The sequence below is a fragment of the Erinaceus europaeus genome, chromosome 11 (genome assembly GCF_950295315.1).
Source record: "Erinaceus europaeus chromosome 11, mEriEur2.1, whole genome shotgun sequence".
Lineage (NCBI taxonomy): Eukaryota > Metazoa > Chordata > Mammalia > Eulipotyphla > Erinaceidae > Erinaceus > Erinaceus europaeus.
Window position 1 is genome coordinate 97,543,776 of NC_080172.1, and position 17,696 is coordinate 97,561,471.

Consider the following 17,696-nt stretch of genomic DNA (forward strand, 5'->3'; position numbering starts at 1 on the left):
GACCCAGGTTGGAACCCAGTCCTCACCACACTAAAAGGAGCTTCAGTGGTGTGGTGTCTTTCTGTCTGTCTGTTTCAATCTCTGCCTTTCTTTTTGTCCTCCAGGGTTTTTGCTATAGTCCAGTGCCTGCACTACAAATCCACTGCTCCTAGCAGCCATTTTTTTTCACTTTTTGTTGTCGTTGCTGTTATTGTTATTGTTGGGTAGGACAGAGAGAAATTGAGAGGAGAAGAAGACAAAGAAGGGAAAAGAAATACACCTGCAGAACAGCTTCTGCAGTGACCCCTGTGTAGGGGTGGGGGAGCCAGGGGGCTTGAACTAGGATCCTTGTGCTTCATACTGTGTGCATTTAACCCAGTGCACCACTACCCAGGTCCCAGTCTCTGCCTTTCTATTTGAAAACCTTAACTGGGAAAGGTGTTGTCCCAGTGATGACATCATCATCATCATTGTAATGGTACTTTGAATTTCCATAATAAATTTTCTAGAACCCTCAGTCTATCAAGCTGTTTTTGAGATAATTTATAAGGGAGGAAGTCACTCTACTCTTCATACAGAAATGGAGTTCTGTTTATTCAGGCATTGTCTATTATTATTATCATTATTTGAATCAGAGAGAAAGATACAGAGATATACTAGAGTGTTGCTCAGCTCTGGCTTATGATGGTGCTAGGGACTGGATTTGAGAGCTCAGAGTCTCAGGCATTGAAGTCTTTTGCATAACCATTATGCCATTACGCTATTTCCCCAGCCCCAGAGTTGTATTTAAAAGAGCTTGAAGTGAAATCTGTGGTACTACAGAAATGTTGCATCCTTATCTCCCATACTCTGCTACTTACTTACTTCATTGGGTCATCTCTAAGCTTAGCTTGCTACTCTGGATGTGAGGATGGCTCCCACCAGACCACTGCTTTCTAAAATGAACCCTGAGAGGCAGGCAAGGTGGCTAAGCAGATAGCGTGCAGGAATTGCATGCATGAAGCCCAAGCTGAATCCCTAGTATCACATATGTCAGGGTGATGCTCTGTTCCATCTCCACCATCTCTCATAAAAATATAAATACGTGATTCTTGGGCCCTCTGTGGGAAGTTCCTGGTTAAGATGGGTCTCTTGGAACTAGTCAGCCCACTTCCTGCTCAGGTGAATGTTGGGTGGCATAGGACTGCAGTGGCAGGGGGTGGGAGAAAACTGTCTGGAAGGACTCCTAGTTCTGTCATTTAAATTCCTAGGATCTCAGCTCTCTCATTTAGAGCCTATCTGGATCACAGCATACTTGCCACAAGACCAATCACAAAAGCACTGTGTAAGGTGTGGTTTACAGGTTCGCTGGGATAGGCTGCTATTTATTACATGTTACCCATCTTAGCACAAGGGAAGTCTCATACTTAACTGAAGGGAGGGCCTAGCATTCCCACCTTGGCTCCCCCATCAAGCCAAGGGGTGTAAAAGCGGGAGGAATGTCCCCTCTTCTGATGATCTGAGAGTGTCCAGAGGCTGTGTGAGCTGTCTCACCTCACCCTGACGTGGAAGGGAACTGGCATGGACAATAATCTGAGGGCCCAGAGGTTCATTTCCATGGAACATGTGCCCTGGGGTCTGGGCACTGTCCTCCGTGGGCTGTGGTTGACTCAGAAATGCAGAGCCGCACCCTAACCCCAATTAACACCTAATCTCAGATCCTTAAGGGCTAGAATGGAGATCTGGGTGTGTTTTCTAGGGCAGGGTGGGGTACAAAAAGCTTTCAGTGCCAGACAGACAGACTGAGTTCATCCATCCCTGGCCTTGCATCAGCTGCAGAGCTGGCTGCCAAGCCCTGGGAATTAAGCATGAGGCTCCCAGGAATCTAATGACCTTGGCTCTCTTTCCCTTTATCTATTTTTTAGGTCTTTTTCTTAATTATCACCTTTATTTATTGGATAGAGACAGCCAGAAATCGAGAGGGAAGGGGGGAGGTAGAGAGGGAGAGAGACAGAGAGACACTTGCAGCCCTGCTTCACCGCTCACAAAGCTTTCCCCCTGCAGGTGAGGACTGGGGACTCGAATAGCATGTGCACTCAACCAGGTGCGCCACCACCTGGCCCCTCTATCTATTTATTTTTTATTAGATAGAGCAGATAGAAGTTGAGTAGGGATATTGATACAGAGAGGGAGAGAGAGATAAGACACCTACTTCGCCACTTGTGAAGCTTTCCCCTTGCAGGTGGGGACCAGGGGCTTGAAACCTGCCTGAGGTTTTCTGTCATATGTAATAAAAAAAATAGACTTAAAAAAAAACTCCCTTTTGGTGGTCTAGGAGGTGATCCAGTGGATAAAGCATTAGATTTTCATTTTTTTGTAGGGGGATAATGCTTTATAGTGAAATCATTGACACATGGACACATGCATACAATTTCTTTTATATTTATTAATTTTATTTGTTATTGGATGGAGACATAGAGAAATTGAGAGTTGAGGGGGAATATAGAGAGGGAGAGACAGAGAGACACCTGCAGCCCTGCATCACCATTCATGAAACTTTCTCCCTGCAGGTGGAGAGCAGGGGCTTGAACCCAGGTCCTTACACACTGTAGTGTGTGTGCTTAACCAGGTGTGCCACCACCTGGCCCCAATACATACAATTTCATTACGCAGTAGGTCCCCAGAGTTTTCTTCCTCTCCTTCCCTCTCCTTCTACAGAGTCCTTTACTTTGGTGCAATACATCATGTCCAGTCCACATTTCACTTTAAGCATTATTCTTTTTTTAACCTTTTTATTTAAATTGTTTTAATTACTAAATAAAAACAAAGAAATTGATAGGGGAGAGTCAGACAGAAAGACAGAGAGATAACTGCAGCCCTGCTTCACCACTTATGAAGCTTTCCCCCTGCAGCAGTAATGTCAGTGCTTAGCCAGCTGCAGCTGTACCACCACCTGGCCCTAGCATTGGCTTTTTTTTTCTTTTAAGCAAAGAACTTTTATTAATCTTTGTCTCAAAGTTTATTCCCAGGCTTCTTCAGCTTAATTAGCTGCAAAAAGATGAGCTGTGTATAAGCAAAAACTGAAAAGAGCTGCAGTGTTCATGGGTCTTGAGCTTAAAAATATTTAGTGACTGCGGGCCTGGCAGTAGCACATTGGGTTAAGCACACATGGCAGGAAGGATCCCAGTTCCAGCTCCAGGCTCCCCACCTGCGGGGGGCAGGGGGTCACCTCACAAGTGGTGAAACCTCCCCTTCTCTGTCTCCCCCTCCTCTCTTGATTTCTCTCTGTCCTATGCAACAACAACAATAATACAATAACAACAGCAATTATAACAACCACCACGAAGTGGGAAAAAATGGCCTCCAGGAGCAGTGGATTCATAGTGCAGGCACCAAGTCCCATCAGGCACCGAGCCCGAGCAATAATCCTGAAGGGAATATATATATATATATAATCAGATCCATGAGCAAAACTTTAAAAAGCAATCAAGAGTGGTCTGGGAGGTGGCACAGTGATAAAGCTTTGGACTCTCAAGCGTGAGGTCCCGAGTTCAATCCCCAGCAGCACATGTGCCAGAGTGATGTCTGGTTTTCTCTCTCTTCCTATCTTTCTCCTAAACAAATAAAATATTTTTTTAAAAAAATGCAATCAGGGAGTCGGGCTGTAGTGCAGCGGGTTAAGCGCAGGTGGCGCAAAGCACAAGGACCGGCATAAGGATCCCGGTTCGAACCCCGGCTCCCCACCTGCAGGGGAGTCACTTCACAGGCGGTGAAGCAGGTCTGCAGGTGTCTATCTTTCTCTCCTCCTCTCTGTCTTCCCCTCCTCTTTCCATTTCTCTCTTTCCTATCCAACAACGACAACAACAATAATAACTACAACAATAAAACAACAAGGGCAACGAAAGGGAATAAATAAATAAAATTTAAAAAAAGCAATCAAGAGTATAAAATAGGAAAAAAATATATAAATACTTACATATATCACATATATATATTAAATAACATTGAGTTAGTCATAATCTGTTACATCAGTGATTTTTGAGCTAGAAACCAGATCATAAATATATATATATATATGTATATATATATATATATAATTTTAATGAGCAAGAGATATATATAAGGAGAAAGATTCAGAGAGAGATCAGAACACTGCTCAGCTCTGGCTTATGGTGGTAGTGCCAGGAATTAAAACTGGGACTTTGGAGCCCTATGGAGGAAGCTCCTTTTGCATAACTTTTTTTTTTGTCTAGGGTTATCGCTGGGGCTCGGTGCCTGCATTACGAATCCACTGCTCCTGGAGGCCATTTTCCCCATTTTGTTGCCCTTTTTGTTGCACTTGTTGTAGTTGTTATTGTTGTAATAGCTGCTGTTGTTGTTGGATAGGACAGAGAGAAATGGAGAGAAAAGGGGAAGACAGAGAGGGGGAGAGAAAGACAGACACCTGCAGACCTCCTTCACCACTTGCAAATCGACCCCCCTGCAGGTGGGGAGCTGGGGGCTCGAACCGGGATCCTTACGCAGGACCTTAAGCTTTGCACTTGCAGCTATTATGCTGTCCCTTGCCCCATGAGTTATCTTTCATTACAGACTGCAACCATTATTCTTCTAATGCATGGCAGTACTCAGCAAATCTCACTAAAGGAATGAGCAATAAAAGAATAATGTAGAGGGCCTGGCAGTGGCGCAGCCGATAGAACATACTTTACCAGGCACAAGGACCCTGATTCAAGCCCCTGCTCCCTGCCTGTAGGGAGCTCCATGAGGGGTAAAGCAGTGCTGCAGGTCTCTCTCTCCCTTCCCCTCTACAGCTCCCCCTTCCCTCCCATTTTCTCTGTCTCTCTCCAAAATAAAATAACAGAAGTCTTTTAAAATATAAACCAAAAATCCATTTTTGCATTCCAGAACATGGGCTTCTTTCCTTTTAATTTTTTCACATATTTTCTTCCAGAAAAACGGAGCCATGGAAAGTTTCTGAGGGAAGGAGACTTTCCATTTAGATATTGTATGTGTTAATTACATGGATCACAACTTTCCAGAATTCCAGGACCCTTTTCTGGTCCTCTATTACACTTTGACCTAGTTTTGATTTGAAAGTACATGTCACTATAGTAACATTTCCATATAATTTCACACTATTGAAAGAACATTTTAGGTAGTAACTTTTTCACCAACCATTTTGTTGAGTCACAGAATATGTTTCATAAATGTTTGTTGAACTCAAGTAGATAGAATAAACACATTTCCAAGTGGTGCCAGAGCTCTTATCAAAAATATAAAGAAGGGGGTTGGGCGGTAGCGCAACCCATTAAGTGCACGTAACACAAAGCGCAAGGACCAAAAGCGCAAGGATCTTTACGCGCAAGCGTAAAGATCCCGGTTCAAGCCCCTGGCTCCCCACCTGCAGGGGAGTCGCTTCACAAGCGGTGAAGCAGGTCTGCAGGTGTCTATCTTTCTCTCCTCCCCTCTGTCTTCCCCTCCTCTCTTCATTTCTCTCTGTCCTATTCAAAAATCAAACATCAACAATAACAGTAATAACCACAACAAGGCTACAACAACAAGGGCAACAAAAGGGGGGAAAAATGGCCTCCAGGAGTAGTGGACTCATGGTGCAGGCACTGAGCCCCAACAATAACCCTGGAGGCAAAAAAAATGTAAAGAAGAAAAATAATGAGGCATCCACAGGTAACTTATATAACTAATGGGTTCCATCCCTGATGGTAGCACCACAGATAGCCCCAAGGACTTTTGCAACAGTGGAACAGTGCTTTGGAAAGAAACATAATCAAGTGGTCCGGGAGGTGACGCAGTGGTAAAGCTTTGGACTGTCAAATATGAAGTCCTGAGTTCGATTCCTGGCAGCACATGTGCCAGAGTGATATCTGGTTCTTTCTCTCTCCTCCTATCTTTCTCATAAATAAATAAAATCTTTAAAAAAAAGAAACATAATGAAGTACTGACCTAGTCTACCTAACCACTTGTAGGCATATGTTAAAGCATTCAGTAAATGCATGTATATTGAAAGAGAGAGAGAGAGAGTGAAAGGATTTGCATACCTAGGATGTTCAAGGAAATCTTGAGAACATGGTGGTCTAACGGTATGTTCTCAAATGTTGGCTAGAAGTATAGTCTATCACAGTGTGTCAAGAATGTTTCTTCTAATCAATATGAATAAGAAGAGTTACTCTAAGATAAGCCAAGCAGAAGAAGGTGATGTCTAATGAATAGAGTATAATACCATCACTTCACCAGATATTAATAACTTAATAGTCTTTTCTCAGTTTCCTTGGAGATAGTCATTGTGTTTAAATGATTGTTCTCCAATTGATGTAGATAAATGTGAAATAGAACTCTCTTAGAGGTCCGTACCTCCTTTTGAAGTGTTAAAGTCTTTCAGCAAAATAAATCAGAGTAAGTGCTACTTAAGAGGGAAAAGTAACAGCTTTGCTTTATAATAACACCACACTTTCTTAGGAAAGTATTTCCAGCTGAGCTTCAAATGCATATCTTTCACAATGGCATTTTGTTGTGAATGCTGACCCTACTTTCCATTCAGTAAATTTTTTATTCTGTGAGTGGATTATTATGGAACCATCTCTTACGTGATTTCCTGTCTATTTTACATTCCCATAATGTCGGCTAGCATTCAGTATATTCCTGAATTTCATTTTCCTCCAAGTAATGCTTTTTAAAACATTTGAAAATGTGATTCTTTAATAATTTCTAAAACCACCTTTCTAATATTTCCCTTTGAATGGATGAAATATGTCTTAAAGCATAAAATTTAGTTGTCTAAAATAAGTAGGGTAGGGAGAAAATGCACTGTCCTTGCTTTTTAAAATAAATGTTTTTTTATCCTATTTGCTTAAAAAAAAAAGGATGTATTTAAGAGAGAGAGAGAACCCAAGTATCACTCCAGCCTAAGTGGTGCTGGAGCTTGAACACAAGACCTCATGCTTAAGAGTCCAACACGTGGGAGTAGGGCTGTAGTGCAGCAAGTTAAGCACACGTGGCGCAAAGCAAAAGGACTGGCATAAGGATCATGGTTCAAGCCCCAGGCTCCCCACCTGTAGGGGAGTCGCTTCACAGGCGGTGAAGCAAGTCTGCAGGTGTCTATCTTTTTCTCCCCCTCTCTGTCTCCCCTCCTCTCTCCATATCTCTCTGTCCTATCTAACGACAGCGACATCAATAACAACAACAACTACAACAATAGAGAAAAAAAAAAAAGCACTACAGCGATAGAGGGGGAAAAAAAGCAAGGACAACAAGAGAGAAAATAAATAAATATATATTTTTTTTAAAAAAGAGTCCAACACTTTATTTACTGTGCCATCTTCTAGGATCCCTTATTTGCTTTTTTTTTTCCAATTAGGGTTATTACTGGGGTTTGGAACTAGTACTACAAATCCATTGCTCTCAGCAGCCAGTTTTTATTCCTTCCCCCCCCCTTCTATTATACTTGATGGGACAGAAAAACTGAGAGAGAAGGGAAGGTAGAGAAGGAAAAAGGAGAGAGAAAGACACCTGCAGACTTTCACTGCTCTTAAAGCATCCCCCATGCAGGTGGAAAGCAGGGGCTTGAACCCAGATCCTTTCACATGATCATGTGTGCACTTAACTGGGTGCACCACAGCCTGGCACCCTTATTTGCTTTTTAAGCTGCATGTATTTTATCTTTTGGCCTTTTGGCACATCTAAAATGTTTCTTATACTTCGTTTCAATACCATATATATATATATATATATATATATATATATATATATATACACACACACACACACACACACACACACACACACACATACATATACATATATATTACCACTAGGGTTATTGCTGGGGCTTGGTGCCTGCACTATGAATCCACTGCTCCTGAAGGCTATTTTTTCTCTTTTGTTGCCCTTGTTGTTTATCGTTGTTATTGCTGTCATTGTTATTGGATAGGACAGAGAGAAATGGAGAGAGGTGATGACAGAGAGGGAGAAAGATAGACACCTGCAGACCTGCTTCACCGCTTGTGAAGCGACCCCCCCCCCCGCAGGTGGGGAGCCGGGGGCTCGAATCGGGATCCTTACACCAGTACCTGCGCTTGTGCCATGTGCACTTAACCCACTGTGCTACCACCCAACCCCCCAAAAAAAACTTTTATGCAGTAGGATCATATGATATATTTTCATGAGAGAGAGAGAGAGAGCAAAAGAAGCTAGAGCACCACTCCAGTACATATGGTGTTGGGGATTAAACTGTAAGCCTCAGACATACAGGTCCTATGCTTTATCAATTAAGTTGCTTTGAAATTTTGTCTTAAAACCCAGGATAGACCAGCAGTCCTGGTCTGAACCATATGGAGACATCTTTTGTTTCTTTTTCCAGGAAAATGTCTTCTAGCCCTCATGTCACTACCAATCTCAGATTGTCCTGCTATTGTAAAAGCAACATCAATTCAGAAAATGCCTATACAGATAAGACAAGAAGGGGGCCAGTAGTAACGCACTATATCGAATACACACATTACTCTGTGTAAGAAACTGTGTTTGAGTCCCCCATACACACCTGCAGGGGGGAAACTTCACGAGTGGTGAAGCAGTGCTGCAGGTGTCTCTATTTCTCTCTCCCTCTCTATCTTCTCCTCCCTTTTCAATTTGGGTTAGATGACTTCCAGATCTATTCTGTCTACTAAGTTTCTATGATTCAAAACCATCACCACTACCACCCCCCGCCCTGAACTGTTTTGTCTCTCTAACACACTTTCTCCCTCTTTCTCTGTCTCTCTTCCCTTCTCATACTCTGCTTCCTGCTTTCTGATAGTATAGTTCATCTGATGTATTGAGTTTGGATCTTCTAACACATCTTTGTAAACAATAGAGTGATTAAAAGTACGAGGGAGGTTGGGACAGGTGGTAGCACACAGTGCAAAGCGCAAGGACTGCTGTAAGGATTCTGGTTCAAGCCCCCTGCTCCCCACCTGTAAGGTGGTCACCTCGCAGGCAATGAAGCAGGTCTGCAAGTACTCGCCACTCTCTGTCTTCCCCCTCTCCTCTTTCAACTTCTCTCGGTCCTATCCAACAACAACAACAACAAAAACAGCAACAATGGGGAAATATGGCTGCCAGCAGCAGTGGATTCACAGTGCAGGCATGAAGCCCCAGTGATAACCCTGGAGGCAAAAAAAAAAAAAAAAAAGGTACTGACAGTGAAGAGCAGAGTAAATTAAGACAAATTCAATTTTCAGCTGACACAGTGAATGTCTTTGTTTATCAAACACAGTCATAGATTCTTTTCAGCAAAACAGCAATTTAGGTAAGGAATTGAAGGAAATGGATAATGATTGACTTGTTTACAGAATGACAGAAAAAGCTACTAATTAATGATGCAGTAGGAGAAGAAAGTATCACAGTGGGGAAATGTCCTTTCTTGTACACAGTAGGAATACCTGAGTTTTTGTTCTCATTCATTTGTTCACTCCACAGATATATTGTAGGAACACAATTTAAGGAAACGTATACTAGCATCTTGATGAGTTACAGCCACTTTACTTGGTGATATGTCTCAATATTAGACAAGTGGGCTTTGTGTTAGCTCTCTGAGAACTCCTCTTCTTCTTCTTCTTCTTCTTCCTCTTCCTCTTCCTCTTCTTCCTCTTCCTCTTCTTCTTCTTCCTCTTCTTCTTCTTCATCTGCTCCTCCTCCTTTTTTTCCTTCTCCTCCTCCTCCTTTTTTTTTAGTAAGTTCATTTGCTCTTGCTATCAATATTCCACACATGAGAAAGACTATGCAAGTAGCTGCCTTTTTCCTCTGTACTTATTTCACTTTGTATAAATTATATATATATATATATAATTATATATATATATATCCATCCCACTATTCACAAGAGCAGTTGTGAATATAGGGGTGATATATGCTTTTTAAATTATTTATTTATTTATGTTTATATTACAGGATTACATGTCAACAGAGATTTGAATCCACACCATTCCCACCACCAGAGTTCTGAATCTTCACTCTCCCCACTGCAATCCACCACAGTTCCCCTAAGGTTGTAGACATGGGCCAACCATCATCTCTACAACTATCTGTCCACATTTATACATAGTTGCTCCTTTTTTTCTGATTCAATCCTCTCTTCCCCTCCAAGCCACTCATGACAACACTACTACTTCTTTTTTTTTTTAGTTTTATTTAACCATGCTTTTTTTTTTTTTTATTTAAGAAAGGAGACATTAACAAAACCATAGAATAAGAGGGGTACAATTCCGCACAATTCCCATAACCCGATCTCCATATCCCATCCCCTCGCCTGATAGCCTTCCCATTCTCTATCTCTCTGGGAGTATGGATGCAGGGTCATTGTGGGTTGCAGAGGGTGGAGGGTCTGGTTGCTTCCCCGCTGAACATGGGCGTTGGCTGGTCTACTACTTCTATATGGCCCTCTCCTTTTCCTTCTCTCTCTCTGGGTGCTGATGGAGCTGGAGTTCAGAGTCCTCTTATCTTCACCCTTTCACTTCTCCCCCGCTGGGAGCATGGGTCAAGGTTGTTTTGGGAAGCAGAAAATAGGAGTTCTGGTTTCTGTAATTGCTTCTCCACTTAGCATGAGCATTGACAGGTCAATCTATATCCCCAGCCTGTTTCTATCTTTCCCTAGTGGACCAGAGCTCTGCAGAATGAATATATGTTTTTAATCAGTGTTTTCATGTCCTGTGGATATATGCTTAGATGCAGTACTGCTGGATAATAAAGTATTTCCATTTTTATTTCAAACAGATGGCTTTGCTTTTGTTTTTTGCTTTTTAAAAAGTATTTTAAATTTTTTATTGTGGAGGGCTAATGTTTTACAACATAGTCTTGAACACATAGGCACAGGATATCATCTCCCCTTGGATGGTGTCTAGAAAACACACCAGGACCTCAGTGTCCCTTCATGCTGTCCCTCCCACTCCTTCCCCAGTGCTCTTGTTTTTAGTGAGTGTTTACACCACACCCAGTCCAAGTTTATTGCCTCCCTTACTGTTCTTTATTATTTTTATTACATGATTTACAATTTTTTTAAAAAAATTAGTGGGTGCAATTCTATACCATTCCTACCATCAGAGTTCTGTATCCCCATTCCCTCCATAGAAAACTGCAGTGGTTCTCCCAAGGTCACAGATAGGGGTTGACTACTATTTCTGTATCTGTCTGTCAATCTATATATAATTTTGCCCATTTTTCCCCCTATTGTCCTGTCTTCCTTTTTAATTCACACCTACACTTATTACTACTTTTGAATGTCTTCTCTTTCTGGGCCCTGATGGAATTGGGATTCAGAGCCCACTAATCATCTTCCCCTAACATTTCTTCCCCTCTGGGACTATGGACCAAAATTTGTTTGGAGTGCAAAAGATAGGCGTTCTGGCTTCTGTAGTTGCTTCTCCACTAGACATGGGCATTGGCAGGTTGAGCCATAGCCCCAGCCTATGTCTATCTTTTCCCTAGTTGGATAGGGCTCTGGACAGGTTAGGTTCTGGGACACATTGGTGAGGTGGTCTGCCCAGGGAAGTCATGATGGAATCATAGTAGCATCTGCAACTTGGTGTCTGAAAGGGAGTAAATTATGAGGCAGGACAAAATGTTTAATAAATAGCAGCCATAAAGTAGAAATAGAGCAGATGAGGATAGGGATCTTAGGGCAGAAAGAAGTAAGGCAATCTATTCCAGGTATGTTCCTAGGGTCCATGACTTTAATAATATTTGCTTGAGCTTGATAGTTAACATAGAGGTTGGCTAAAAATATTGTCTGGGAAGATGTGGTTAGAGTTAAGAATAGAACTAAAAAGCTAGAGTAGGGCAGGGAGTAGCTCTCAAACTTGAGGAAAATACATAAATACAAGCATCTATCAAACAGATGTTTTTATTAGAGAAGCAAATAGTCATATCAGCTGTAGTACTTGATTTGTATAAAGAACATCTGCGGCCCAATAGTCATCTCCCCTCTAAAATCAGTTCACATAGACCTGTGGCAGACTTTGCTGTATTTCTTTTTCTAAATCAGTCTATTGAGGGAACAATGATTTATAAGACAGTTGTTCTATCAAATGCTTTCACCCATATATAGAATATAGAGAATTGAAAACACATGAACTTGAAAAAAAAAGTAGCCAAACTGTCTCTAAGGCTTTGTAAAAATTATGGTGGTTATCCTTGGTGGGGAGGAGCTGGGGAGGGAGGGAGGCACAGAATTTCAATGGTGAATGTGGGTGCATGTGGTATGGGACTGTTCCCATGTAATTTTTCTTTTTTCTTTATTTATTTATTTTATTTTTTTGCCTTCAAGGTTATTATTGCTAGGGCTTGGTGCTTGCACAACAAATCCACTGTTCCTAGTGGCCATTTTTTTCCATTTTATTAGATAGGACAGAGAGAAATTGAGGGGGGAGGGAGAGACAGATGGAGGAAAGAAAGATATACACCAACAGACCTACTTCACTGTTTCAGAGGTGAGCCCCCTGCAGGTGGGGAACCAGGGGCTCAAACTGGGATCCTTGTGCTATGTACTATGTGCACTTAACCCAGTGTGTCACCATCTGCCTCCCCCTCCCCCGCATGAAACTTTATAATCTTGTAAACCATTTTTAAATCATTAATTTAAAATGTTAACCAAAAAAAAGAAGAAAAAAAAGTGTTGTCACATGAGAATATTTTATTATCTGCTGGTGATAGATGGCAGATGCCCCACTAGCCCTACCACCAACTGAAGCTTCCTTTCACCGCTGGATGCCCAACACCCACCTGATTCCCTCTCTCATACACCACACACACACACACACACACACACACACACATCTTTAAAGTCCTTGAATCTACTATAACAGACCATAATCAGTCTGTGTTTTCCCTTTCTTTGTTTTTTTCTTAAATCCCACCTATAAGTGGGATCATCTTGTATCCATCCTTCTCCTTTTGGCCTATGCATTTAATGTAATTTCTTCAAGATTCCTAATTCAACCTGGAAACTTAACTTAAGCATAGGATACAGATATTTTCTTGAAATATGTAGAACCACTGCAAGGTGTGATCTCCTATTTTATGGACTATGATGAAAATGGCTCTGACTAACCTTGTACAGAACAGTTACCATGGGATTACACTGACAGTAACATAGAAGGTCAAAATATATGGCAACCTGATTAGAACCATGACATGAATCTCATTGTCTATTCTTGGAATGGTTATTATGTAGAATACTTGTCTACTTGTTTGGTTCTCTCCACAGATCTGTACTCCTGATTTGGTGGTATTTCTGGCTTGTGCCAACCAGAGGCTCAAAGAAAGATTGCTGAAACGTGCAGAGCAGCAAGGGCGGCCTGATGACAATCTGAAGGCAACCCAGAGGAGACTTATGAATTTCAAGCAGAATGCTGCTCCACTGGTTAAATACTTCCAGGAAAAGGGGCTCATCATGACAGTAAGTTAGCTGTACTTTAAACACGTCCATTACAAGAGTGAGCATTCCAGTTTCTAATGAGTCCATGTCTTCATTTAGAGATCCTCTCTACTTTAAAATGTTGACTTATTTTGGGTGTGGAGCCAAAACAAATCAATAATTTTGATCTTATTTGCCTTCATCAAGTCATAATGACAAAAACACTTTCATTTTAGTTCAATTGAATTTTTAATGGTAAAGTTTAACCTTGGACAGAAGTATATAAATATTTTTATGTTTTAAAGGGTTTGAAATCATTATTTTTAATAATTTTAGACAACACATGCCTTGTTTCTTAATTCCTCTGTTTTGGTAAGCCTAATAAAATTGGTTGATATAAAATGCACAGTTGGCATATGATATATTGGAGTGAAATTATGAGTTAGGCTTTGTTTTTTGTAATGTATCATGTAAAGAAATGAAAATCTGGCAGCACAGAAAGTTCCCTAATGGTTTGACTTGTCACAAAGAAATAATGTCTGGAAATGGAAGATATTGATCTTTCTGCTAATTGATAGTGCAAATGTTGATGTTTTTCATCAATTTTTTGTTTATTTTGTGGTTAATGATACTTGAAGTACCAATGAGTGGTAAGGCAGAATCACTAGATAATAGTTATTATAAAATGTTAGAGGTGAAATTTTAGTTAAACGATTCCCACAACATCAGAGATTCAAGTATCAAAGCACAGAGGAGACAAAGATCTGAAGAAAGTTTTTGTTGTTTTGTTTTGTTCTTCTCTTTAATAGTGTAGTTTGAAGAAGAGAACACTAAAACTGGCTGTGTGGTGGTAAATCTCAACAAACCTCTTCTCTTAGCCTTTGGACTATTTTCAGCAAGCCAGAATGTGGACTAAGCAAGGATGCCCATCTGCATAGAGAGTCTGATGAGAATAATGCATTCCACCCCTATGCACCAAAGATTCTTTTCCTAAAAATCAGGTAGCTAGACTAGAGCTTGTTCAAGGAACTCTTATGCCTTAACATTACTTGGCTGGAAAATCAGTGAGATCTGAAAGAGACAAGGGATTGAATAATAGAATCTCTTTGTAGTTTTTTTTTTTTTAACGTAAGGAAATATTCATAAGGATTTGCTCTTTAAGTCACAGTTGTCATACCAGAGTTGCAAATTTTATCTGAAAGTTGTTTATAATGCTAGAGTCCCTATGGTCTAAAAGAGAACATTGAGTAGTAGAAATTACAGTGTATATTTCTATGGCTATTTCTTGTTAAAGTTGTTGGCTTATTTCCTCTTGCACCTTAGTAGCACTCACTTTTGCCTTGTGTCCTGAAAAGAGAGATTCACCCTATAGACCAAATCTCACTACAAAGGACAGAGCCAGTTTTAATTGCTGCTTGCAAGGCTTAAAGGTATTGCTGCAGTGTCTCTGATTACTCCCTGCTTGTCATGTTCGTCATGACAAGCAAATAGATTTCCCAAATGAATGCAGAGTGGGGATTGTTAATTTCCTAATGTTTTGCATAGAGGTGAAATGCCATTGCCTCTAATTGTAGGAGTCAAAAATACTGTCGGTGACTGTCTGTAACCTCCCTGCTAAAACCAAATGATATTTATGATAAACTCCTGTAATTACTGGGAAAAGTCTTCCCTTGTAAAGCAACCTTTTTGGAAAGTGGTGAACATAAATGCAGGCTAGGCACTGGAAAATATAATTTTAAATTTTAATCTTGACAAAGGAGCAAGTGCTGTGTCCTGAACCACACAGCCTCCCTCAGAACCTGGGCCACAGTTTAATTTTGAAATTGAAATATATTTGTAGGGAGTGGGGCAGTAACGCAGTGGGTTAAGCGCATGTGGCGCAAAGTGCAAGGACAGGCATAAGGATCCCAGTTGAAGCCCCCGGCTCCCCACCTGCAGGGGAGTCGCTTCACAGGCGGTGAAGCAGGTCTGCAGGTGTCTATCTTTCTCTCCCCCTCTCTGTCTTATGCTCCTCTCTCCATTTCTCTCTGTCGTATCCAACAACGATAACATCAATAACAACAACAATAACCACAACAATAAAAAACAACAAGGGCAACAAAAGGGAATAAATAAATAAATATAAAAATTTTAAATATATATGTATATATATATATATTTGTTAGGGTTTTTGCTTTCTAAGATGAATCTGATCATTCAAACAGTCTCCTTACTTATCACAGACACAGAAGGTTTTAAGAATCTGGGGATTGAGCGATGAAACACAAATATTTCCTTTTCTCTGTAGATATTTTCTCTTTTTTAAATTTTTATTTATAAAATGGAAATACTGACAAGACCATTGGATGAGAGGGGTACAGTTACCAGCATCAGAACTCCATATCCCATCCCCTCTCCTGCTAGCCTTCCTATTTATTCTTTATCCCTTTGAAAGTATGGACTCCCAGATCATTATGGGATGCAGAAGGTGGAAGGTCTGGCTTCTGTAATTGCTTCCCTACTGAACATGGGTGCTGACAGATGAATTCATACTCCCAGGCTGTCTCTTTTTCCCTGGTGGGGCAGGGCTCTGGGGAGGCAGGATTCCAGGACACATTGATGGGGTTGTCTGCCCAGGGAAGTCCAGTTGACATCAATGGTAGTATCTGGAACCTGATGGCTGAAAAAGAGTTAAGATATAAAGCAGAACAAATTATTGACTAATCAAGAACCTAAAGGCAAGAATTTTGCAGATGAAGACTTGGAGTCTTCATTTTGGAAAAAGCTAGTAGGTCTATTTTAGGTATATTCCAAGGGAGCCATGACTTTACTAGTTTTTGCCTTCACCTGACATCTAATATGCAAATGGACCCAGATTATTGTCTGGGGAAATGTTTTCATAGTTGGAAAAAGGACTAGAAAGCTGGATTAGGGAAGAGAGTAGCTCCCAAATATGGGGAAAGTATATAAATACTATTAACTGTAAACCCCATCAATTTGATCTGGGGCCCATATTCAGCACAGGAGCCTGTATAACTTCTGCATCTTTGTAGGTCTGAGCTCACATTCTGTGGTCACAGCTAGGAACATTCCAGGTTGTACTAATTTCAGGACCCATCTTCCTCGGATGATAGGTAGAGTAAGTTGTCCAACCTCCCTTCAGAGAATGGAACATTCCCAACCATTATTGATCCACATTGAGGGCAAGGTCCTATAAGGGCCCACAAAGGGGTCCACTATGTTATTCCTGATGGAGGTGACCAGATATTTTCTTTTATTTCTACCTTCCATTCCTAGTTGGTTTATTTATTTATTTAGTAAATATTTACTGAGAACCATGAGTACCACAAGCTGATTAAATGCAGGGTCTACAAAGATACATGAGCAAAGAGTAAAGATCTTTATTCACTGATATATTCAAAACAGGACAATGCCTATCTGGTACATTGTATACTTCTAATAATTGAACAGTTTATAGCATTTTGGGGGGGTATTAAAAATTGAGCTACAATTGCAGAGAACAATGTACAGAATGACCTTATATATACCATTCATGATGTTAGGAATTGGAATTCCCTATAGTGCAGAATTGACTCTCAAGTTGAGCAGGATTAATCATTTTGTCTTGGTGTGATATTCTTAAGGATTACAGAGACCATATCCCTCTTCATTTTAGTTGGGAAACTTTATGTTGGTGCTTCCTCTTCAGTTTTTAGTATAAGATTCCTCTCTCAGAATCTCAGTTTGCTGTAATTTAATAAACTCATGATGCTCTAGGACTTGCTCTCCATTTGTAAGTTGTTGATGGTACCTACCCATAATGTTGTATGAGTAAAACAACAGAATGTGTGTTAATGTGGTGGATTATGGCAACATAGAAGCCATGTTTAATATGGAATATGCAGCCATGTGGCCTGCTTCAGATTTCAGCTGGGTCACCTAATAACTGTGTGACCTCCTGCAGTTCATTTATCTCTTCTGTGACTCACATATAATATGGGGATGGCTCTGTCTTCTGTCTCAGTGTAATTAGAAGCAAATGGATGTCAAGTGCTTAAAGCAGTGCCCAAAATGTTATGAGAGCAATTTAAAAGATTCATAGTGCTCCATAATTTGTCTTCTTCCCTCCTCTAATGCCCATCTTTTACAACCTATAGTTACCACTAACAATTCTTGGGTTCTTGGAGCACTGTGTGTGTGTGTGTGTGTGTGTGTGTGTGTGTGTGTGTGTGTGTGTGTGTGTACATATATACACGCACACATATATAATAAAAAATTTCAGAAAAATCATTTAAGTTTTAAGAAAGTCTTGAAAGATTTATATTTCTTAGAAGAGCTTATTTAATCAGCTGTAAAA

At 40.6% G+C, this 17,696-nt stretch overlaps 1 protein-coding gene across 2 annotated transcripts in view; it reads left to right on the top strand.

The window, feature by feature from the left end:
- AK5 (adenylate kinase 5) overlaps positions 1 to 17,696 on the top strand; it is a 329,025-nt gene that overhangs the window by 30,032 nt on the left and 281,297 nt on the right. For both annotated transcript variants that reach the window (XM_060202226.1, XM_007534207.3), the window contains exon 6: positions 13,211 to 13,402. In XM_060202226.1, the coding sequence (XP_060058209.1) occupies positions 13,211 to 13,402 (192 nt within the window). The remainder of the gene's footprint in view (positions 1 to 13,210; positions 13,403 to 17,696) is intronic.